Raw genomic sequence first — 25957 nt, 5'->3', positions numbered from 1 at the left:
TCATAATTTCTGTTCTTTGAAAGACACTGTCAAGAGAATGAAAAAGAAATCTGTACACTGGAGAACGTATTTGCAAATCATGTGTCTGATCAAGGACTTTTATCTAGAATCACTCAGTAGTAAAAACAAGTCAATAAAAATGTGCAAAGAATATATACCAATGGCAAGTAAACTAATGAAGAGCCCATGAAAAGCATGTTCCACATTGTCAGTCATCAGGGAAGTGCAAAGGAAAACCACCATAGGATACCATGCTACACCTGTTAAAATGGTGAAGAATAAATAAACTGAAGCACACATGTACTACTGGTAGGAATGTAACATGATACAACCATTTTGGAAGTAGTCTGGCAGTTTCTTAAATATTTATTTCCAAATGACTTGAACACTCCACTCCTGGGCAATTACCCAAGGGAAATTAAAGCATATGTCCATACAAATACTTGTATACTAATGTTTAGAGCAGCTTTACTTGTGATAACCAAAAAATGGAGTCACCACAGATGTCCCTCCATAGATGAACGGATAGGCAGTTTTATGTCCATATAAGGCAGTATACCTCAGTTATAAAAAGGAATGATACATGCAACAATATGATGAGTCTCAAAATAATTATGTGAGTGAAAGAATCCTTTCCTGCCCCCATCCCCACCCAAAGAAAAAAGTATGATTTTCTTTACGGAAAATTTAGAAAATACAAGATAATGTATATCTACTGAAAATGAATTGGTGGTGGCTAAGGGACAGCAGGGGAGGCAAGTGAGGAAGGATAGGAATGAGGATTTATAAACGAGATCGATTGAGGAAACCTTCAGGGTGATGGATACACTCATCATCTTGATGGTGATAGTTTTATAGGTGCATATATTTGTCAACACTTATCAGATAGTATACTTGAAGTACATGCAGTTTTGTGTATCTCAGTTTTACTCCAATAAAACTATTTTTTAAATTACTAGAATGACACCAGATTTGTTTTCCCAAGTTCAGTGAAGACTTTGAATTCTAAGGAATTCAAATGTAATAGATATTTAACATTTAGATTCTCATGATTTTCAAGAATCTTTTTCTGCATGATTTTTGTCTTTGTTCAATTTTTAAAATTTCTTTGCCTGGAAACTCTTTCTTTCATGAAGAAGTAGAGCAGTATAAATGCATACAAACTGCTGGTGAGAATATGTGCTCATGCTTAAGTCGCTAAGTCCTGTTCGACACTTTGTGACCCTATGGACTGTGACCTGCCAGGCCAGTCTACGCTGTCCATGGGATTTCCCAGACAAAAAGCTGGAGTGGGTTGCCATTTCCTCCTCCAGGGGATCTTCCCAACCCAGGGATCCAACTCACCTCTCCTACGTTGGCAGGCATGTCCATTACTGCTGAGCCACCAGAGAATATAAATTGGTGCAATCACTGTGTTGAAACATCCTAATGACACCACCCTTATAGCAGAAAGTGAAGAGGAACTAAAAAGCCTCTTGATGAAAATGAAAGAGGAGAGTGAAAAAGTTGCCTTAAAGCTCAACATTCAGAAAACAAAGATCATGGCATCCGGTCCCATCACTTCATGGGAAATAGATGGGGAAACAGTGGAAACAGTGTTAGACTTTATTTTTTTGGGCTCCAAACTCACTGCAGATGGTGACTGCAGCCCTGAAATTAAAAGATGCTTACTCCTTGGAGGAAAAGTTATGAGCAACTGAGACAGCATATTCAAAAGCAGAGACATTACTTTGCCGACTAAGGTCCATCTAGTCAAGGCTATGGTTTTTCCTGTGGTCATGTATGGATGTGAGAGTAGGACTATGAAGAAGGCTGAGCACCGAAGAATTGATGCTTTTGAACTGTGGTGTTGGAGAAGACTCTTGAGAGTCCCTTGGACAGCAAGGAGATGCAACCAGTCCATTCTGAAGGAGATTAACCCTGGGATTTCTTTGGAAGGAATGATGCTGAAACTCCAGCACTTTGGCCACCTCATGTGAAGAGTTGACTCATTGGAAAAGACTTTGATGCTGGAGGGATTGGGGGCAGGAGGAGAAGGGGACGACAGAGGATGAGATGGCTGGATGGCATCACGGACTCGATGGACGTGAGTCTGAGTGAACTCTGGGAGTTGGTGATGGACAGGGAGGCCAGGGAGGCCTGGCGTGCTGCGATTCATGGGGTCGCAAAGAGTCAGACACGGCTGAGCAACTGAACTGAACTGAATGTGAAATATGCATGTCCTCTACAACCCAGCAGTTCTCTTTCTAGGTATGGATCAAAAAATAGCAGCTCTTAAACTGGTCTCAGCTCATGTTTGTACCCTTTAATTATTGGGCAGTTCAAAGAGCTTTTGTTTATGTGAGTTATATCTTTATTTACTTGTGTTAAAAATCAAAACTGAAAAAAGTTAGAAATATTCTTCATTTTTAAATAATCATAGTAAACATACTAGCAGGTTAACACATTGCTTTTAGGGAGAATAATCATTTTTCAAAACAGGAAACAAATAAGGGTTGTATTGTTTTATGTTTCTATAAATCTCTTAAATATCTTGCTCAGTAGAGATGGACACTTGTATCCGTTTCTATATTCGTCTGTTACAATATATTGTCTTCAGTTCACTTCAGTTGCTCAGTCGTGTCTGACTCTTTGCAACCCCATGAATCGCAGTACGCCAGGTCGCCCTGTCCATCACCAACTCTCAGAGTTCACTCAAACTCACGTCCATCGAGTCAGTGACGCCATCCAGCCATCTCATCCTCTGTTGTCCCCTTCTCCTCCTGCCCCCAATCCGTCCTAGCACCAGGATCTTTTCCAATGAGTCAACTTTCACATGAGGTGGCCAAAGTACTGGAGTTTCACCTTCAGCATCAGTCCTTCCAATCAACACTCAGGACTGATATCCTTCAGAATGGACTGGTTGGATCTCCTTGCAGTCCAAGGGACTCTCAAGAGTCTTCTCCAACACCACAGTTCAAAAGCATCAATTCATCGGCGCTCAGCCTTCTTCATAGTCCTACTCTCACATCTGTACATGACTACTGGAAAAACCATAGCCTTGACTAGACGGACCTTTGTTGACAAAGTAATATCTCTGCTTTCGAATATGCTATCTAGGTTGGTCATAACTTTTCTTCCAAGGAGTAAGCGTCTTTTAATTTCAGGGCTGCAGTCACCATCTGCAGTGATTTTGGAGCCCCCCAAAATAAAGACTGACCCTGTTTCCACTGTTACCCCATCTATTTGACATGAAGTGATGGGACCGGGTGCCATGATCTTTGTTTTCTGAATGTTGAGTTTTAAGCCAACTTTTTATTCTCCTCTTCCACTTTCATCAAGAAGCTCTTTAATTCCTCTTCACTTTCTGCCATAAGGGTGGTGTCATCTGCATATCTGAGGTGATTGATATTTCTCCTGGCAATCTTGATTCCAGCTTGTGCTTCTTCCAGCTCAGGGTTTCTCATGATGTACTCTGTATATAAGTTAAATAAGCAGGGTGACAATATACAGCCTTGATGTACTCCTTTTCCTATTTGGAACCAGTCTGTTGTTCCATGTCCAGTTCTAACTGTTGCTTCCTGACCTGCGTATAGGTTTGTCAAGAGGCAGGTCAGGTGGTCTGGTATTCCCATCTCTTGAAGAATTTTCCATAGTTTATTGTGATCCACAGAGTCAAAGGCTTTGGCATAGTCAATAAAGCAGAAATAGATGTTTTTCTGGAACTCTCTTGCTTTTTCCATGATCCAGCGGATGTTGGCAATTTGATCTCTGATTCCTCTGCCTTTTCTAAAACCAGCTTGAACATCTGGAGGTTCGTGGTTCATGTACCGAACCTCAAGCCTGGCTTGGAGAATTTTGAGCATTACTTTACCTGTGTGTGAGATGAGTGCAATTGTGCGGTAGTTTGAGCATTTTTTGGCATTGCCTTTCTTTAGGATTGGAACAAAAACTGACCTTTTCCAGTCCTGTGGCCACTGCTGAGTTTTCCGCATTTGCTGGCATATTGGGTGCAGCACTTTCACAGCATCATCTTTCAGGATTTGAAACAGCTCAACTGGAATTCCATCACCTCCACTAGCTTTGTTCGTAGTGATGCTTTCTAAGGCCCACTTGACTTCACATTCCAGGATGTCTTGCTCTAGGTGAGTGATCACACCATTGTGATTATCTGGGTCATGAAGCTCTTTTTTGTACAGTTCTTCTGTGTATTCTCACCACCTCTTCTTAATATCTTCTGCTTCTGTTAGGTCCATACCATTTCTGTCCTTTATCGAACCCATCTTTGCATGCAATGTTCCCTTGGTATGTCTAATTTTCTTGAAGAGATCTCTAGTCTTTCCCATTCTGTTGTTTTCCTCTATTTCTTTGTGTTGATCACTGAAGAAGGCTTTCTTATCTCTCCTTGCTATTCTTTGGAACTCTGCATTCAGATGATAATATCTTTCCTTTTCTCTTTGTTTTTTGCTTCCCTTCTTTCACAGCTATTTGTAAGGCCTCCCCAGACAGCCATTTTGCTTTTTTGCATTTCTTTACATGGGGATGGTCTTGATCCCTGTCTCCTGTACAGTGTCACGAACCTCCATCCATAGTTCATCAGGCACTCTATCTATCAGATCTAGGCCCTTAAATCTATTTCTCACTTCCCCTGTATAATCATAAGGGATTTGATTTAGGTCATACCTGAATGGTCTAGTGGTTTTCCTCGCTTTCTTCACTTTAAGTCTGAATTTGGCAATAAGGAGTTCATGATCTGAGCCACAGTCAGCTCCCGGTCTTGTTTTTGTTGACAGTATAGAGCTTCTCCATCTTTGGCTGCAAAGAATATAATCAGTCTGATTTGGGTGTTGACCATCTGGTTATGTCCATGTGTAGAGTCTTCTCTTGTGTTGTTGGAAGAGGGTGTTTGCTATGACCAGTGTGTTCTCTTGGCAGAACTCTATTAGCCTTTGCCCTGCTTCATTCCGTATTCCAAGGCCAAATTTGCCTGTTACTCCAGGTGTTTCTTGACTTCCTACTTTTGCATTCCAGTCCCCTATAATGAAAAGGACATCCTTTTGGGGTGTTAGTTCTAAAAGGTCTTGTAGGTCCGAATAGAACCGTTCATCTCCAGCTTCTTCAGCGTTACTGGTTGGGGCATAGGCTTGGATTATCCTGATATTGAATGGTTTGCCTTGAAGATGAACAGAGATCATTCTGTCGTTTTTGAGATTGCATCCAAGTACTGCATTTCGGACTCTTTTGTTGACCATGATGGCTACTCCATTTCTTCTAAGGGATTCCTGCCCACAGTAGTAGATACAGTGGTCATCTGAGTTAAATTCACCCGTTCTAGTCCATTTTAGTTTGCTGATTCCTAGAATGTTGACATTCACTCTTGCCATCTCCTGTTTGACCACTTCCAATTTGCCTTGATTCATGGGCCTGACATTCCAGGTTCCTATGCAGTATTGCTCTTTACAGCATCGGATCTTGCTTCTCTCACCAGTCACATCCACAACTGGGTATTATTTTTGCTTTGGCTCCATCCCTTTATTCTTTCTGAAGTTATCTCTCCACTGATCTCTGGTAGCATATTGGGCACCTACTGACCTGGGGAGTTCCCCTTTCGTATCCTATCATTTTGCCTTTTCATACTGTTCATGGGCTTCTCAAGGCAAGAATACAAGTGGTTTGCCATTCCTTTCTCCAGTGGACCACTTCCTGTCAGACCTCTCCACCATGACCCGTCCGTCTTAGGTGGCCCCACAGGGCATGGCTTAGTTTCATTGAGTTAGACAAGGCTGTGGTCCTAGTGTGATTAGATGGACTAGTTTTCTGTGATTATGGTTTCAGTGTGTCTGCCCTCTGATGCCCTCTTGCAATACCTACCGTCTTACTTGGCTTTCTCTTACCTTGGACGTGGGGTATCTCTTCACAGCTGCTCCAGCAAAGCGCAGCCACTGCTCCTTACCTTGGACGAGGGGTGTCTCCTCACGTCCACCCCTCCTGACCTTGAATGGGAGTAGCTCCTCTTGGCCCTCCTTGCCCGCACAGCCGCCACTCCTTGGACGTGGGGTTGCTTCTCTTTTCCACCGCCCTGACCTCGGGCATGCTGTAGCTCCTCTCAGCCGCTGCCCCTGACCTCAGAGGTGGGGTAGCTCCTCTTGGCTGCCGTTGCTGACCTCGGACGTGAGGTCAGTTGTCTTAGTTGAAGCGTATGAGGAAAATCTGGCCGCACACAGGTAGACGGAAGAGGGAAGACCTTTTCAGATAATTGTGGCTGTTCTTCGTTGATGTGTGCTGTGCTGTTTAGTTTCTCAGTCGTGTCCGACTCTTTGCGACCTGTTGGACTGTAGCCGTCAGGCTCCTTTGCCCATGGGGATTTTCCAGGCAAGAATACTGGAGTGGGTTGCCGTGCTCTTCTCCAGGGAATCTTCCCAAACCAGGGATCGAACCTAGGTCTCCTGCATTGTAGGAAGATTCTTTACTGTCTGAGCCACCAGGGAAACCCCAAAATACAAGGCTCATTTGGGACCTAAACCCTGGACCTCTCACGCCTGAGGCAAGAACTATCCCCTTAGACCAACCAGCCAGCCCGCTGGTAATTTCTTAAATTTAAGTTGCAGTGTTGAATCTGAAATCACATCGGTGAACTTTTTATACTCTGTTGCATTAAAATCCTTTGGCATTTGTTGATCTGTACTTTGAATGAATTAATAGCGTTATTTTGTAACTCGCACTAGGCATTTGGAAAATACTGGCTCAGGTGAGTTATTCACATCTTCTAAATGTTGACACATTTAATTTGAATAGGATCAACAAATGATGCTCATTAATATCAGCAACAATTTTATCAGAAAAGTCTCAAAGTACTAGAGAGTTCCCAGGCTTGCCATGGCAGAGATAAGTTTCTGAAATTCTAATTTTTACTGAAAGACTGAAATTTATCAATGGCAACGAGTGCTGCCATTCATTTCTTTTAAGTGACAGGTTCATTTTATTTTTGAGAAATAACTGTTGAATACCAAGTCCGAATCATGATGGTTTGAAATCTGTCAATCATACTTTTAAGTGAAAACAGTAGTCTATGGCAAAAGTGGTTAGTTCAGCTCATAATTCAAATACACAATTGCATTTTTTTTTTGAAATAGACATTGCTATTTGTTAGACATCAGAAGTGCCTTGTGCATCTTTCTGTTTAGAGACAGAACAGGGTCACCTAATATTTTCTATGAAGAGTTAATGAGTAATATATTAGGCTTTGTGAACCACAGAATTGAGTTTGAGTTGAGTGTTATAATGATTCACCTACATCACTGCAGTGTGAAAGCAGCCTTAGACAATATATAAACAAATGAGTGTGATTGTGTACCAATAAAACTTTATTTACAAAAACAGGAAGCAATCCCAAAAAACAAAAGCCCAGGACCAGATGGCTTCACAGGAGAATTTTGTCAAACATTCAGAAAAGAGCTAATGCCTCTTCTTCTAAAACTCTTTCAAAAAATTGCAGAGGAAAGAACACTTCCAAACTCATTCTACAAGGCCACCAGCACCCTGATACCAAAACCAGACAAAGAAAACACAAAAAAAGAAAACTACAGGCTAATATCACTAATGAACATGGATGCAAAAATCCTCAACAAAATTTCAGCAAACAGATTCAGCAGCACATAAAAAATCTCATACACTATGGTCAAGTTGGGTTTTTTCCAGGGATGCAAGGATTCTTCAATATATGCAAATCAATCAGTGTGATACACCATATTAACAAATTGAAAGATAAAAACCATATGATCATCTCAATAGATGCAGAAAAAGCCTTTGACAAAATTCAATACCCATTTATGATTAAAAATCTTCAAAAAATGGGCATAGAAGAAAACTACCTCAACATAGTAAAGGCCATATATGATAAGCCTACAGCAAACATTACTCTAAATGGTGAAAAACTGAAAGGATTCCCCCTAAGATCAGGAACAAGACAAGGGTGCCCACTTTCTCCACTGTTGTTCAACATAGTTCTGAAAGTCCTAGCTAGAGCAATCAGAGAAGAAAAAGAAATACAAGGAATCTAGATCAGAAAAGAACTAAAGCTCTCACTGTTTGCAGATGACATGATACTGTACATAGTAAACCTGAAAGATAGTATCAGAAAATTATTCGAGCTAATCAGTGAACTTAGCAAAGTTGCAGAATATAAAATCAATAAACAGAAATCACTTGCATTTCTATGTAATAACAGTGAAAAATCAGAAAGAGAAATTAAGGAATCCCATTCACCATTGCAACAAAAAGAATTAAATATCTAGGAACAAACTTACCTAAGGAAACAAAAGAACTGTACACAGAAAATTATAAGACAATAATGAAAGAAAGCAAAGATGACATAAACAGATGGAGAGCTATTCCATGTTCCTGGGTAGGAAGAATCAATATTGTGAAAATGACTATACTACCAAATGCAATCTATAGAGTCAATGTGGACCCTATCAAATTACTGATGACATTTTCCACAGAACTAGAAAAAAAAATTTCATCATTCATATGGAAACACAAAAGAGCCTAAATATCCAAAGCAGTCTTGAGAAAGAAGAATGGAGCTGGAGGAACCAACCTTCCTGACTTCAGGTTATACTACAAAGCTGCAGTCATCAAGACAGTATGGTACTGGCACAAAAACATAAATATAGACCAATGGAACAAAATAAAAAGCTCAGAAAGAAACCCGTGCACTTATGGGTACCTTATATATGACATAGGCAAGAAGATACAATGGGGCAAAGACAGCCTCTTCAATAATTGGTGCTGGGAAAACTAGACAGCTACATGTAAATGAATGAAATTAGAACACTTCCTAACACCATACACAAAGATAAACTCAAAATGGATTAAAGACCTAAATGTAAGACCAGAAACTATAAAACTCTTAGAGGAAAACATAGGCAGAACCCTTGATGACAAAGCAAGATCCTCTATGACCCACCTCCTAGAGTAATGAAAATAAAAACAAAAGTAAACAAGTGGGACCTGATTAAACTTAAAAGCTTTTGCACAGCAAAGGAAACTATAAGCAAGGTGAAAAGACAACCCTCAGAATGGGAGAAAATAATAGCAAATGAAACAACTGACAAAGGACTAATTTCCAAAATGTACAAGCAGCTCATACAACTCAAGACCAGAAAACCAAACAACCCAATTAAAAAGTGGGAAAAAGACCTAAACAGACATTTTCCCAAAGAAGACATACAGCTGGCTAACAAACACACAAAAAGATGCTCAGTGTCGCTCAGTGTTAGAGAAATGCAAATCAAAGCTACAAGGAGCTATCACCTCACACTGGTCAGAATGGCCATCATCAAAAAGTCTACAAACACTAAATACTGGAGAGGGTGTGGAGAGAAGGGAACGCTCTTTTGGTAGAATGCACTGTTGGTGGGAATGTGAACTGATACAGCCACTGTGGAAGATGGTATGGAGAGTCCTTAAAAAACTAAGACTAAAACCATCGTATGACCCAGCAATCCCACTCCTCAGCATATACCCTGAGGAGACCAAAATTGAAAAAGACACATGTATCCCATTGTTCATTGCTGCACTGTTTACAACAGCTAGAACATGGAAGCAACCTAGATGTCCATCAACAGATGAATGGGTAAAGAAGTTGTGGTACATATGCACAATGGAATATCACTCAGCCATTAAAAGGAATGCCTTTGAGTTCATTCTAATGAAGTGGATGATCCTAGAACCTATTATACAGAGTGAAGTAAGTCAGAAAGAGAAAGATAAATATTGTATTCTAACGCATATATATGGAATCTAGAAAAATGGTCCTGAAGAATTTACTGCAGGGCAGCCGTGGAGAAGCAGACATAGAGAATAGACTTGTGGCCATGGGGAGAGGGGAGGAGAGGGTGAGACGCCTGGAGAGAGTAACATGGAAACTTACATCACCATATGCAAGACAGACAGCCGACGGGAATTTGCTATATGGTTCAGGAAACTCAAACAGGGGCTCTGTATCAACCTATAGGGGTCGGGTGGGGAGGGAGGTGGGAGGGAGGTTCCAAAGGGAGGGGATATATGTACCCTATGGCTGATTCAGGGTGAGATTTGACAGAAAACAACAAAATTCTGTAAAGCAGTTGTCCTTCAACAAAAAAATAAATGAAAAAAATTAAAAAGCAGCATGAAAAAGCAATAAATAAAGGATAATTTGAAAACCCAAAAAAAAAAAAAAATCAAGCAGACCTGGTTTGCCCAGCAAGCTGTAGTTTGCCAATCCTGACATAGAGTATTACAAAGATGAATGTACTGAAATTATGATTTAATAATTAATAGCTTACTGCTTCACCAGGGACTTGCTTCTCAGTGGCCTTCTTTCTGCCATCCTTCTCCCATCTCCATCCAAGAGCACCCATCTTTACCTCTCTTCATTGTGTAACCTTCTCTGAGGCTAATCCCAACATCTGAGCCCTGGGTTCTAGACCTTATCCTGCCTGGAGAACATGCCATAAACTACCTCTTCTCTCTTTTCAGACTCAGCTCTTTTTGACTTTTCCTTCTTGGCCTCAAACAAGCTTAAATGCCTCCTAGCTTTGAATGTCACATCCAGTCTGTGCTTGGGCTTTATTTATTTCTTTTACATGGCAGCAGTCTCCTAGTCAAACCTTCTATTCTTAGGGTTCTAGTTGCTCGGATTTCTGTAGTGTTTGATACCAGTTATCCCTAATTGTTCCTTGAAATATTTGAAGCTCTCTTAATTGGCTCCAAAATTTAATTTTCCCAGGCTTCTCTTTACCATTCTGGCTGCTGTTTTACACAGTTCTTTTCCAGTCATCTCTTAAATATTAGCATTAGTCACTTAGTTGTGTCTGACTCTTTGCAATCCCGTGGTCTGTCCATGGAATTCTCCAAGCAAGGATACTGGGGTTGCTGTTCCCTTCTCCAGGGGATTTTCCTGACCCAGAGATCAAACCTGGGTCTCCTTCCTTGCAGGTGGATTCTTTATCATCTGAGCTACCAGGGAAGCTCTCTTAAATATTGGTCTTCCTTAATTTTGCTTCTTCTTTTCTTATTTTTAATGAATACTTTTCATTGTTCTGTGTATGATCCATGGGTTATCTCCTCTGCATGCATGATCTCATCTCCTATATTGTTGCTGCTGTTGTTAAGTCTCTCAGTTGTGTCCAACTCTTTGGAGCTCATGGACTGCAGCACACCTTTCTTCCCTGTCCTTCATCTCTAGGAGTTTGCTCAAATGCATGTCCATTGTGTCAATGATACCATGCAACCATCTCATCCTCTGTCACCCGCTTCTCCTCCTGCCCTCAGTTTCCCAGCATCAGGGTCTTTTCCAGTGAGTTGGCTCTTTGTATCAGGTAGCCAAAGTATTGCAGCCTCAACTTCAGCATCAGTCCTTCCAGTGAACAGTCACAGTTGATTTCCTTTAGGAATGACTGGTTTGATCTCCTTGCTCTCCAAGGGACTTCCAAGAGTCTTCTCCAGCACCACAGTTTGAATGCATCAGTTCATCAGTGCTCAGCCTTCTTTATGGTTTAACTCTCACATCTGTACATGACTACTGGAAAAACCATAGCTTTGACTATGCAGACCTTTGTTGGCAAAGTAATGTCTCTGCATTTTAATATGCCATCTAAGTTTGTCACAACTTTTCTTCCATGGAGCCAGTGTTTTATAATTTCGTGGCTGCAGTCACCACCCACAGTGATTTTTGTCACTGTTTCCATTTTTCCCCATCTGTTTGCCATGAAGTGATGGGACTAGATGCCATGATCTTAGTTTTTTGAATATTGAGTTTTAAACCATATTTTTCACTCTCCTGCACTCTCATCAAGAGGCTGTTTAATTCCTCTTTGCTTTCTGCCATTTAGTTCAGTCGGTCAGTCGTGTGTGACTCTCTGTGACCCCATGAATCGCAGCACGCCAGGCCTCCCTGTCCATCACCGTCTCCTGGAGTTCACACAAACTCACATCCATCGAGTCAGTGATGCCCTCCAGCCATCTCATCCTCTGTCATCCCTTTCTCCTCCTGCCCCCAATCCCTCCCAGCATCAAAGTCTTTTCCAATGAGTCAACTCTTCGCATGAGGTGGCCAAAGTACTGGAGTTTCAGCTTTAGCATCATTCCTTCCAAAGAACACCCAGGGCTTATCTCCTTTAGAATGGACTGGTTGGATCTCCTTGCAATCCACGGGACTCTCAAGAGTCTTCTCCAACACCACAGTTCAAAAGCATCAATTCTTCATCGCTCAGCTTTCTTCACAGTCCAACTCTCACATCCATACATGACCACAGGAAAAACCATAGCCTTGACTAGACGAATTAGGGTGGTGTCAATCATCTGCATATCTGAGGTTATTGCTGTTTCTCCCTGCAATCTTGATTCCAGCTTGTGCTTCATCCAGCCTGACATTTCACATAATGTACTCTATATAAATTAAATAAGCAGAGTGACAATATACATTCTTGACCTACTCCTTTCCCAATTTGGAACCAGTCTGTTGTTCCATGTCTGGTTCTAACTGTTGCTTATTGTTGCTGGTGACTGCCAAAGTTGAACTTCCTGTCCCCTGAGCTTCCCTGGTGGCTCAGATGGTAAACAGTCTGCCTGAAATACTGGAGACCTGGTTTGCCAGGTCAGATAGATCTCCTGGGGAAAGAAATGGCAACCCACTCCAGTATTCTTGCATGAAGAATCCCATGGACAGAAGAGCCTGGGAAGCCCCAGCCCATGGGGGTCGCAAAGAGTTGCACACAACTGAGTGACTAACATTTTGTTTCTTTCCAGTCCTCTGTCAGGCATCTCAACTTGAGTTCCAACAGCTACTTCTTATATATCATGTCAAAAATAGTTTATATCTCCTTTGGAACCAGCTTTCCTCCTGTGTCAGTAAAAAAGCATTCACTGGGCCCTAAACTAGAAATCTTTTTGCTTACAATATCTGTGTGCTCACTTGCAAATCCCCATTGGCTTTACCTCCTAAATATTTTTCTGCTACTTTCATCATTTCTCTCTGTCTCCACTGCCTTTTCATGAGTTCAGGTTCATCTCCCAGGGCTTTCTAACTTGCCCTTGTCTCTGTTGTTTTTTTTTGGATAAAGGTAATTATTTCTTATCTTGTATATCTTTTTACCTTGTAGATATTATTTAGTAGTTAGCCAAGCCATGTGGTTGCCTATAAAAGAAAAGTTTTACTGGTACTTTTCTGCTGAAATACTCCCAGGGGTTCCCCTTGCTCCATAGGTTAAAGTTGAAACTCTTTAATGTGAGGTGTGGGATCTCTCACTGGCCTTTCCTTCGCTTTCTAGTTAAGCTCTCCCCTCCATCTACCTACATATGCACAGCCTCAGACCACCACAGTTCTCCTAGGAGGCTCTCATTTTTTTAAATTTTATTTTTAAAATTTATTTATATTGGAGGCTAATTACGATATTGTGGTGGTTTTGCCATACATTGACATAAATCAGCCATGGGAGTACATGTGTCCCCCATCCCCAAACCCCCTCCCACCTCCCTCTGCATCCCATCCCTCTGGTTTGTCCCAGTGCACCAGTTTTGAGTGCCCTGTTTCATGCATCAAACTGGGACTGGCGGTCTGTTTCACATATGATAATACACATGTTTCAGTGCTACTCTCTCAAATCATCCCACCCTCTCTTTCTCCCCCGAGAGTCCAAAAGTCTGTTCTTTACATCTGTGTCTCTTTTTGCTGTCTCGCATATAGGGTCTTCATTACCATCTTTCTAAACTCCATATAGATGCGTTAATATACTGTACTGGTGTTTTTCTTTCTGATTTACTTCACTCTGTAAAATAGCCTCCAGTTTCATTCACCTAATTAGAACTGACTCAGGTACGTTCTTTTTAATAACTGAGTTAATATTCCATTGTGTATATGTACCACAACTTCTTATCCATTCGTCTACCAATGGACGTCTAGGTTCTTCCATGTTCTGGCTATTGTAAACAGTGCTGCGATGAACACTGGGGTACACGTGACTCTCTCAGTTCTGGTTTCCTTGGTGTATATGTCCAGCAGTGGAATTGCTGGGTCGTATGGCAATTCTATTTCCAGTTTTTTAAGGAATCTCCACACTGTTCTCCATAGTAGCTGTACTAGTTTGCATTTCCACCAACAGTGTAAGAGGGTTCCCTTTTCTCCACACCTCTCCAGCATTTATTGTTTGCAGACTTTTTGATAGCAGCCATTCAGACTGGCGTGAGATGGTACCTCTTTGATTTATTTTTAATTGGGGTGATAATTGCTTTAAATACTGTGTTTGTTTCTGCCATACATCAAAATGAATCAGCCATAGGTATACGTATGTCCCCTCCCTCTTGAGCCTTCCTCCCACCCCGTCTCACCCCTCTAGACTCAAACCCAGTGCTCTGTCACAGTCATCATTTTTTTTACAGCTTTACTCTTTGCACATTTGCTAAAAATGTCCTCACTCCCCTCCCACGTCACAGCTGACTTTAGGGTCCCACTCAACTCTCCTTTCCATGGCATCTTTGCTAATGCCCCACCATATTCTCAGTGCAGTGTATGGATCATAGCATTTATAAGCATTTACTTTGGGTACCTACTTTCTTCAGACCATTTGCAATCTCTGTAAAAACCCCATGCTCAGTCACTTTGGTCATGTCCTGTACGACTCTTTACAACCCTATGGACTGTAGCCGGCCAGGTTCCTCTGTCCATGGGATTTTCCAACTAGGAATTCTGGAGTGAGTTGCCATGCCCTCCTCCAGGGGATCTTCCCAACTCAGAGATCAAACCCAAGTCTCCTGAAGCTCCTGCATTGCAGGCTGAGTTTTTACTGCTGAGCCCCCAGGGAACCCCTGTGATAACTCTGAAAGGTAGTAATTATTACCACCATTTTAAAGTTATACACAATGGAGTATTACTCAGCCATTAAAAAGAATACATTTGAATCAGTTCTAATGAGGTGGATGAAACTGGAGCCTATTATACAGAGTGAAGTAAGCCAGAAAGAAAAACACCAGTAACACATATATATGGAATTTAGAAAGATGATAACGATAACCCTATATGTGAGACAGCAAAAGAGACATATAGAACAGTCTCTTGGACTCTGTGGGAGAGGGTGAGGGTGGGATGAATTGGGAGAATGGCATTGAAACCTGTATAATATCATATAAGAAATGAATCACCAGTCTAGGTTCGATGCAGGATTCAGGATGCTTGGGGCTGGTGAAAAGGGATGACCCAGAGAGATGGTATGGGGAGGGAGGTGGGAGGGGGGTTCAGGATTGGGAACACGTGTACACCCATGGTGGATTCATGTTGATGTATGGCAAAACCAATACAGTATTGTAAAGTAAAATAAAGTAAAAAAAAAATGAAGTTAAGGAACCAAACCACAGGTATATTAAGTGATTTCTCTGAAGTTGTACATCTAAATGGTTGCTGAGCTGGGCTCTGGACCTGGGCTGTTTCCTGCTCTGTCATCCTGCGTCTCTGTATTCTTCCAGGGACTTCTTAATTATCTGAGCATGTATTCATCTCCTCTGATCAGCAGTACATTTCCACATCACCAGTTCAATAAATAAAAGAATAGAAGAGCTTGTAGCTGATAATGAGTTTCAGGTATAAAGCAGTCCTATGATATAATCTTGGAAAATCATGTTAGAGCATAGCAATTTGTCTTTTTCAAAGAACTGTTTGTTTAGATTTAGGGGAAAGTATTTTGGTTATTACACATTTTGTTCAACACATGTTTACTGCGTGCTGTGTTCTCCAAAGCCCTGCCAGGAAACAAACATTGGTATGATTGTTTCCGTCCTCAGGGAACTGTAGGAACTTATGACAGACAGACATCTGATGTGTGTGTGTGTGTGCGTGCATCAGTCATGTCCGACTCTTTGCAACACCATGGACAATAGCCCGCCAGCTTTTAGGCACTAAGAATAAAATGCCTCAGGTTTTTTAGCAGAGGAACATGTGACTACATTCAAATAGGACCAGGAAAGATTTCCTTAAGAATGAGTAGAATTCCAATAAAAGGAGACTTCATGGGATGGCTGTTCAGGGACTAGAAGTTTAAAATAAATATAAAGTAAGAAAGAAATCTGGTTTGGTCTATTTATAATTCATATCAATGATTGATACCCTTTAATCTTAGGTAAGAGCTATTTCAGTGATGGAGTATCGATTTTTAAAAAATTATTTTTTTGTAAAATAGACACATAAAACAAATGTGGAGCTTAATGAGTACTAAGTGTGGATTTTAAGTGAGAAACAGGGTGGGTTTGTCATTGTGTTTGTTGCATGGAATACCCCAGGCCCTGGGTATCACATATGGTCCTCTGTAGGGTGGGGATGACCTCTGATAGAATTCTTGAAGTTTTGTTTTGCTAAAGAGGTTACCTTGTGCTGTTGCAGTAGTCTTCTTAAGGCCACACTGCCCCAGAGTGGCTTCGCTTCTGTTCCTTAGCACATAATCTTTGGTTGCCTCAGCTAATTTTTTGACAGTGCTCTATTTTCTGGATTCTGGGCAGCCTCTTTTAGGGCTATAGACCTTTTTTCCCCCTGAGATACAGCTGGAATCACAGCTAATATGTAGATGTGGACAGTCAATGTGTTACAAAGATTTGCTCTCTTATGAACTCAGGTCAAATCATTAGTAGTTTAATGCCTGTATGATTGGGAGATGATTTCGGAGAATGGCATTGAAACATGTATAATATCATATAAGAAACAAATCGCCAGTCTAGGTTTGATGCAGGATGCAGGATGCTTGGGGCCGGTGAACAAGGACCCAGAGAGATGGTATGGGAAGGGAGTTGGGAGGGGGGTTCAGGATTGGGAACACATGTACACCCATGGTGGACTCATGTTGATGTATGCGAAAACCAATACAGTATTGTAAAGTAGTTTTAGATGGGTTTAGAGGAAATTTTCCCTCTTTTAGTGTTTACTCTCCTCTGCCACTTATATGACAAGTGTGTTCATTAGCACCCATCAAAATTAAAATCCAGATGAAGTAGGCTTTTTGATATACTGTTTCAAAAACTATGCTGTTGCCTTCAGATGGTGTCTAGAATAAACATCTGCATGTTTGAGACATTGTTCTAGAAGTGATAACAAAAAAGATTAACATGAAGCTTAGCATTCCTGGAGTTTGTTATTTCTAAAAAATGACACTGGGGCCAGAAAATGGATTAAATTCAGAAGAAGATACAGAAGAGAATTCAATAGAAAAAAAAAAAGCCCAAGAAAAAGTAAATACATTGGATAAATGTATTTATTAATATGTGTTCATGTGTGAAAATATTACATACAATTTTTGAACATTTGTTTCACAGTTGTCAATGCAATTTTGGACTCATACTTTTGTAAACAGGTTTAAATGTTTAAAATTTGAAATTAATTTTTTTTTATGCAATCATTTGTGTTATTGACCAAAATCTTCTATTCTCATAGATTTGATCCAGGCTACCAATGAGACCAATGTTAATATTCCTCAGATGGCAGACACGCTCTTTGAGCGGGCAACGAACAGTAGCTGGGTGGTTGTATTTAAAGCTTTAGTCACTACACATCATCTCATGGTTCATGGAAATGAGGTAAAACTCATAAACCCAAGTTTTCTTTTTTTGGCAGGGGAGAGAGACTGATAAGCCTTAAGTCCCTTTACACTTTTACTAGTTAGAAAAATAAGAGGAAGTATATAGAAAAGCCATCTGGAGTACAGTTTTACTCTTCTGTTTACCTATTTTTCAGAAAAATGTTGTAAGATGTGTTAAATATGTATATACCATGCAAACATATTAATGGACAAAAATGTTAGAAAGAAACAGCGAAATTGTTTTTCCCATTGGAAGTACTCCTTTGTGCCTCTGTGTGAAAATTGCTTACATAACAGTGTTTCGTTTTGGAAGAGACTGACAAACTAAAAATTAGCCATTTTATATGGGATGCCTACTGAATCCTATTAAATTCAAATGTTTCTGTTATACACAGAAATGCAAGATCATAAAACTTAATTCTGATTCAGTGAATATGATTCAGTTTTTAATCCCCATTAGAGAACATGGGAGACTAGGAAACTATACTGAGTGAAAAAAAAAATCACAATGAGAATGCATATTTTTAGAAATTCCCTAAAAATTCCCTTTAATATCAGAAATTGTTGAAATTAATGCTTTGGGAATATTGATATTTGATTCTGATTTTTGTTTTTCAGAGATTTATTCAGTATTTGGCTTCTAGAAATACCCTCTTCAATCTCAGCAATTTTTTGGACAAAAGTGGATCCCATGGTAAGAATATTATGTTTTATAATTTTCTTGCTAATGTTTTTGGTACAGAATCTTTTGATTTTTTTAATTCAAAATAATTTATTGAAAATCACTGTAACTGATAGTTCCACTGGATATCTAAGAATAAAATATAAATGTAACTATATACTTTATAGTAGCTTTAAAATACTTAATTGTTAGGCAACTTAGCATATGAATTATATATTAATTTTATTTTTTTCTTTCAGTATTTACCTTAAAAAGTAACAGTGGGTATGCTAGACCCACAGTTGTATGTTTATGAAGATATAGGAGGCAATGAAGTTAAAAATATATTCCCAACTTAAAAGTACTCAGTTTTAAATGTTTTTGTAAATTAATAGGGTTTGTTCTACAATCATGTGTTCATTCATCATATTTTCTGGTTGTCTATTATGTATAGGCAAGCACACCAAACATGAATAGTTCTCAGATAACTACATGTATTAAGTCTGAAATAATGAACAAAAATGCAAGGAAAAGTCAGAAAAGACATTCTGTTCAAAGATGGTAGCATAACTAAATGGAATAGTCTTGGAATGTCTCATGCCAAAAGTATTTTTGCCTTAAGTAGGATTTTAAATGAGGCCTTTCTGGTACACTTATTCACCTCATCTTAGAATTATTTACATTTGAGGAGTTTAAAAACATTGGAACTAAGCAAAGCACGGCTGAACATATTTTATTAATTAGTTTTGTTTCCTCTGCCCTTCCTCCAGGTTATGACATGTCTACCTTCATAAGGCGCTATAGTAGATATTTGAATGAAAAGGCCTTCTCTTACAGACAGATGGCATTTGATTTTGCCAGAGTGAAGAAAGGGTATGTTTGTTTGTTTGTTTGTTTTTCACATTTGTTTGTGCAGAGTAAGTCTTTGAGACATCCTTGGTTTATCTTAACTAAGTTAAATGCCAACTAATTTTGGTCATGGAGGCCTAATTTACAATCACCTTAAAAAAAAAAAAAAAGAAACTCAACTAGTAATATTATGAAAGTTAGCCTTGAGGTTACAATGTTACTGTGCTTTTATTTTCATGCAGAAAATCTGATTTGCTGCTCAAAGTTGACATGGTACAACAGTTTATTTTGTTAAAATCAACTCAAAATTCTTGAATACTTACATACTTTAAAATAATTTTAAATGGAGAGAATGTAAACAAGTTTCATTTAAAAGAATGTGGCTGTAGCTGACAAAAATTATTTCAGTATGTTTTGTTTGAGGTGAAACTGAACTGTGTGTAGGCATGGAGATCTGTTTTTAACAGGTAATACTGTTCTACTATTATACATTGTTGTTGCTGTTGACCTACTAAGTCTTGTGTGAATCTTTTGCAACCCCATGGATGCAGCCCAGCAGTCTTCTCTGTCCATGGGATTTCCCAAGCAGTACTGCTGGAGTGGGTTGCCATTTTCCTCCTCCAGGGGATCTTCCTGACCCAGGGACCAAACCTGCGTCTCCTGCACTGGCAGGCAGATTATTCACTACTGAGCAACCAGGGAAGCCCATAGTATTATACATGCACACACACAATACAAACACACCATAATTGAACTGATAATGCTCATGTCCATTGAGTTGATGATGCTATCCAACCATCTCTTCCTCTGCAGATCCTGTATCCATTCATAATTTGAAATAATGGCGACATATAGAAAATTTAATATTTTAGTCTCAAGAATCACCCCCCCAAAATATAGCTCTATTTTCTGATAGCTGACCTACATTTAGCTGAAAAATATAATCCTGCCTGTTCAAAACGGATTAGTTTCTTGTGGGTGAACATTTTATAAAATTAAGATTTTGGCTTTATCTGCTTCTATTAGAGATGATTCTGGTTTGTATGCCTTCCTCTGGCTTATGTGGCCCTGGGCAGCCTTAGCTGATGTTCTAGCTTGATCATGACCTCTCCACAGCAGGGCCACAGCTTCTTAGAAACTTCTGAACCCTCTATAGGCAAATAAGGGCACTTGGGGATGCTCTTCCTGCCCCAGAAGTGGGAGAGACCCCAAAAGCTGCCATTATCAATCCGTTCACATCACCTAGGCGTTTTCCTCCACTGTTTCGGTCCTGCTGCCCCTTGACTATTTGGATACAGGGGCTCCTGAGGAGGCCTGCAGTGGGTGCTCCCTGCAGTGCTCCATGCAGTCTCCTTCTCTTCAGCTGGTTATTTACACTCAGCTCTTTTTGACCAACCTGCAAATCAGAATGTCCTTTTCATCACTTGATATTTAATAGTATAAATTCTGTTCCTAGTCTACAGGTCTTAAAGTCTTCCAAGAACATGTTTTATCTCTCTCTCAAAAACAAACAAGCTGGGATTTAGGAAACCTAGAGTGTTAATACTAGTATTAATATTTTTGTTGTAGACTTAGAAAAGTCCATTCATAAATTCAACTGGCCTCTTTCATCCAGACCACACTGAGGGCAGTGCATAGAAGGCATTGCCTGTATACTGGAGGATTGTGAGTACAGAGAGGAGAACCAACATGGCCTCTTCATATCTCAAAATCAACCTGCAAGGGCTCAGTTGGTAAAGAATCCACCTGCAGTGTGGGAGACCTGGGTTTGACCCCTGGGTGGGGTTCCCCTGGAAGAGCAAATGGCAGCCCACTCCAGTATTCTTGCCTGAAGAATCCCCATGGACAGAGGAGCCTGAAGGGCTATAGTCCGTGGGGTCGCAAAGAGCTGGACACAACTGAGCGACTAAGCACACACAGCACAGAAGGAAAATAGCTTAGAACAATGTGCACGGTCTCAAGTTTTCCACATACAAGTAAGTTTTGCCTTTTCCTTTCTTTATTAATTGTAGGGCTGATGGTGTCATGAGGACAATGGCTCCTGAGAAGCTGCTGAAGAGCATGCCCATACTGCAGGGACAAATTGATGCACTGCTGGAATTTGATGTGCGTATCTCACCAGAAAAAGCATCTTATGCAGTCATGTTGGCTTGTATTGGAAAGTGGGCTGCAGATAAAGAATTTCCTCAGGAAGTAGATTTAGATTCCCTTCATGTCAGTGAAGGAGAAGGCACTGGCGACCCACTCCAGTACTCTTGTCTGGAAAATCCCTTGAATGGAGGAGCCTGGTAGGCTGCAGTCCATGGGGTCACTAAGAGTCGGATACGACTGAGCGACTTCACTTTCACTTTTCCCTTGCATGCATTGGAGAAGGAAATGGCACCCCACTTTAGTGTTCTTGCCTGGAGAATCCCAGGAATGGAGGAGCCTGGTGGGCTGCTGTCTATGGGGTCTCCCAGAGTCGGACACGACTGACTTAACTTAGCAGCAGCAGCAGCAGCATGTCAGTGAGGGGCTTCCCAGGTAGCTCAGTTGGTAAAGAATCCACACGCAATGCAGGAGACCCTGGTTCAATTCTTGGGTCTGGAAGATTCCCTTGGAGAAGGGATGGGCTACCCACTCCAGTATTCTTGGGCTTCCCTGGCAGCTCAGCTGGTAAAGAATCTGTCTGCCATGCGGGAAAACTGGGTTCAATCCCTGGGTTGGGAAGATCCCCCGGGAGGAGGCAATGGCAACCCACTGCAATGTTCTTGCCTGGAGAATTCTGTGGACAGAGGTACAATCCATGGGGTTGCAAAGAGTTGGATACGACTGAACGACTAACACTTTCATTTTCATGTCAGTGAACTGGATGAACACTTAGTTTAGGCTGTCAGTGCAGTGGAGATAATTTTGGTTGCCCAGATTGTCAGAGCAGTTTACAGGTGTTAAATAACTTCAGTCACGGAAAACCACAAGCAGTGCATTCTTGGAGAGATGTATGTTCAGAGCAGGATGGTGGCCTCCTGTTGTGGTTGACAGGATCAAGTGGCTGCAGAAGGGACGTCTGGCAGGTAAATACCCCAGACTGCTGTTAAAAACCATTTTAAACAGTCTGCTTGTGTGACACCATCCACAGAAGAAAATTATTTTTCTTTTTTGGTGGTGGGGCTTTATTTTATTTATTTATTTATTTAAATTATGTCATGGTCCTTCTTTTGGATGATACCAGCATGACTTGTTTCTTAAAACCATACCCGTGTCATGACTTTGGTGTAACTACACTAGTTTATACATGTGATAAGATTATATAGAACTAAACACATTTGCAGCAAGTAAAATTGGAGAAATCTGAATAAGATTGGTGTATTGTATCAGTATCCATATCCTGATTGTGAGATTGTACTATAATTTTGTAAACAGTGTGTGAAATCTCTGGTTTTTTTTAATAATTGCATGTGGACTTGCAGTAATTTCAAAGTAAAAGTTCAATTAAAGAAACATATCTGATCCATGAAAATAAAATATTCTGACATGTAGGGAGAGTTATAACTCACATTGTTAGCTTTCCTCTGTTATGGTGGTTGACTAAAACAAAGATTTTCCTCAAATACTATTACTTGAAATCTCTGTTAAGATTATTTGGGTTAGTCTATCACCAAGTCCTAGTCACAGCACCCAACTCCTGTGAAATTTCAGAAAAAGCAGCAAACCATGTTACTGTCTTATGAAAGGTTTTACAGTAAGGAGTTCCATTAGCTATATGTGGAACTACTTCCCTTAACTTTTTTGTCTTTATTCATTAATTTTTCTTAGCTTTCCTTACCTTTAATGATGGTATTGTCTTAATTAAAAGAGAAAAGAAGTCATAGAATGAGAAAGAGCAGAGCAGGGATTGGGAAATGGGGAGAAATTATTCTTCTTTGTGCTGGTGATTAGAGTATTTGGGGGGTGCTGGGTAAATGCTATGAGTCTCAAGAATTATTTTAGGGGTAGTTGGCTAAGGTATCTATTCCCTATGCTAGGCTTCCTCCCTGAGTCACTGCAGGCCCCTGGTGTCTGAACCCTTCCAAAGAGACCATTACATATGGGGAGGGAAAGAATGTACTATAAGATAGTGAAAGCAGCAAGAGGACAGGTGTTCAGAAGTTGGGTTTGATTTATCTGTGGGTCATTAATCAAATGTGTATTTTTCTTATACTTGATAGGCCAACTTCATTGACTTAAATTGAAGCAAACAACTGGCAATCCTTTTTTATATATTAGTAGGATTACTAGAAAGAGTTATATAGCATCTGTTGAATATGAGTCAATTTCTTGGTAATAATTTGAGACTTTTTAACACGCTCTGAGAAAAATTGTCATTTGATGACTTGCAGTTAACAGATGAAATTTTCATCTTTTTCTAGGTGCATCCAAATGAACTAACAAATGGTGTCATAAATGCTGCATTTATGCTTCTTTTCAAAGACCTTATCAAACTTTTTGCTTGTTACAACGATGGAGTGATTAATTTACTTGGTAGGTAGAATTACTGAATGGTGTCTATGAAGAGAGACTGTATCAGAAGAGATTTAGATATGCAGAGATTTAGATACCACAGACTTCATAAAAAATCTGAAGACATGACTCAGTCAGGTCACACTTCTGTGAGTGTTCTTACGTCAAGGTTAAGTGCAGGGAATGGAAAGCACTCTAGGTATTTTCAGCAGAAAGGGATTCCATACAGGGGTTTTGGTGCTTAGAAAATTTTGGATTGACTGAAGGACCAGATTCTGGGCTTTGCCTCTTGGATTAAGACTCATAATGATTAATAACTCCCACTGTGCTGACAACCACCTCTGAAGCCACCTCTGACATGCTCCTATTTTGAAGTAATTCCACACGTCTCACCATCTTTACTTCCACATAAAGTGAAAATGAGATAGAGATACTGCTTGACGATTGGCCGACAATAAAAGATTTCTTTCTACTGACAAGTCACCCCTTCCTGGGATGTAATGATTCAGCAAACCTCTTCCAGCTGGTGCCAGTTTGAGAAAACATCTCTAAGTCAAGCTTGAATTCTCTTTTCTGTCAGCTGGTGATAGAAAACTCCCCAGCGACCATAGGCATCATTGGATGGGGAGAAATAGTTATCCAGAAGACATAGGTGCTGTGGGAGTTGAGCTACCTCTTCTTACAACCTTACCTGTGTGTTCAGGAGCTACTCCAGGCTGATCTCTTATATTACCACCTCCATTTGGTGATGGATTACATTCTCGCACTTGTTCAGCTTTATGGTTTGATGTATTAGATATTGCTTGGTCTTACGATCACTTGGTGTTCTCTGAGGTCAGAACCCTCAGGCTCTAGAAGCAAGCCAAGAGCAATTTTTCCGAAGGAGATTAGTTACTGTCTAAGAAAGATATGGCCCTGCTTCAAAGCGCTAGAAGTGTCTACTCTATTTTCCTACTGGTGTGTGCCAGAGCCGTCCGGCAGCATTTGGATCTGCTGCAGACACTCCAAGTGCCTTTCCATCTGCAGGATCTAAAGCCCCATGGTGCTCCAGGTTGGAGCAGTTGCAGAGTCATCCTTGATCTGGGCTTCCATGTGACACCATACCCCGGATGCTGTTTAGAGCGGCACATACACGTGTTGTGTGTGTTACCTCAAAACTGAGAAAAACTCAGCAAAATGCTTGCATTTTCATTATAGGAAGTGCAAGGTGAAGCAGTGTGTTTTTCCTGTGGAGGGGACCTTTGGACCCGCAGAAACTGCATTGAGGTAGCAGATCCTTGGGCATTCATAGACTCTCTTTCCTTCCCTTTGACCTTCATGTGACTTATTAAGGCACCTACCGTATATGAAATTCTTGCCCACCAGCTACAGTCAGCGTGATGTCATCAAATAGTATCCATTGACATTAAAACAGCCAGAGAGATTAATATACTTAAAATAAGACAGTGAGAATGTACTAGCATCCTTGCCAGATGAAAGCAAGCTACTTCTAATGGGCTCTGCTTACTGGACTAGGGACAAAAGAACTTGCTAGTTTGTTAGATGCTTATCCCATGTCAGAAACTGTGCTGATTTTATGCTGGAAAGGACAACACATCTGGATGTCTACAAGTAAGAGTCATCACCTGATCAAGTTTCCAGTAACCTGTGGTTCATCTCTAAAATCCAGTTACCTTTTGCACAAGCCAGATATGAAAGTTTAACTGGGAATATGATGGAATTGCTACCCTGTATGTTTGTAGAGATCAGGAAGCCAGTGTGAGGATTCTGCTAGATTCAGAGTATTTCTGTTCCATCTACATATTCAGAAAACTGGGGAAATAACCAGTTAGTTTTGTGCATCCACTGATTATAATTTTTTAAATCTCCTAATCCCCTATTTTCTATTGGTAGAAAATAATAGCAACATTTTTGGGATCCCTAGAGAATAGCATCGGCTTAGAGTCTGTGTCCCTAAAACTGGGTATGTCCCTTTCCTATGTGTGTAGTCACTCTGGTAAATGTCCCTTTGCCGTAGAGTAGGAATAGATACTTTGGGCTATTTTTCAAGGCTTTGACTCAAGAATATCTGGAGGGCTTATTAAAATTGAGATTGTGGACATTAACCCAGAGTTTGTAATTCAGTAGATCTGGAGAAGGCAGTGGCACCCCACTCCAGTACTCTTGCCTGAAAAATCCCATGGATGGAGGAGCCTAGTAGGCTGCAGTCCCTGGGGTCGCTAAGAGTCGGACATGACTAAGTGACTTCACTTGCACTTTTTACTTTCGTGCATGGGAGAAGGAAATGGCAACCCACCTCTTGCCTGGAGAATCCCAGGGATGGAGGAGCCTGGTGGGCTGCCATCTATGGGGTCGCACAGAGTCGGACATGACTGAAGCAACTTAGCCG

At 40.5% G+C, this 25957-nt stretch overlaps 1 protein-coding gene across 10 annotated transcripts in view; it reads left to right on the top strand.

Moving 5' to 3' along the window:
• SNAP91 (synaptosome associated protein 91) overlaps positions 1-25957 on the top strand; it is a 168389-nt gene that overhangs the window by 45758 nt on the left and 96674 nt on the right. For all 10 annotated transcript variants that reach the window (XM_040238966.1, XM_040238956.1, XM_040238963.1 and 7 more), the window contains exons 3-7: positions 17435-17577; positions 18198-18273; positions 19011-19113; positions 21102-21195; positions 23478-23589. In XM_040238966.1, the coding sequence (XP_040094900.1) occupies positions 17435-17577; positions 18198-18273; positions 19011-19113; positions 21102-21195; positions 23478-23589 (528 nt within the window). The remainder of the gene's footprint in view (positions 1-17434; positions 17578-18197; positions 18274-19010; positions 19114-21101; positions 21196-23477; positions 23590-25957) is intronic.

The sequence above is a fragment of the Oryx dammah genome, unplaced genomic scaffold (genome assembly GCF_014754425.2).
Source record: "Oryx dammah isolate SB20612 unplaced genomic scaffold, SCBI_Odam_1.1 HiC_scaffold_4, whole genome shotgun sequence".
Taxonomy (NCBI): Eukaryota; Metazoa; Chordata; class Mammalia; order Artiodactyla; family Bovidae; genus Oryx; species Oryx dammah.
The sequence above is the reverse complement of the archived record's forward strand: the minus strand, read 5'-3'. Positions and strand labels throughout refer to the sequence as shown.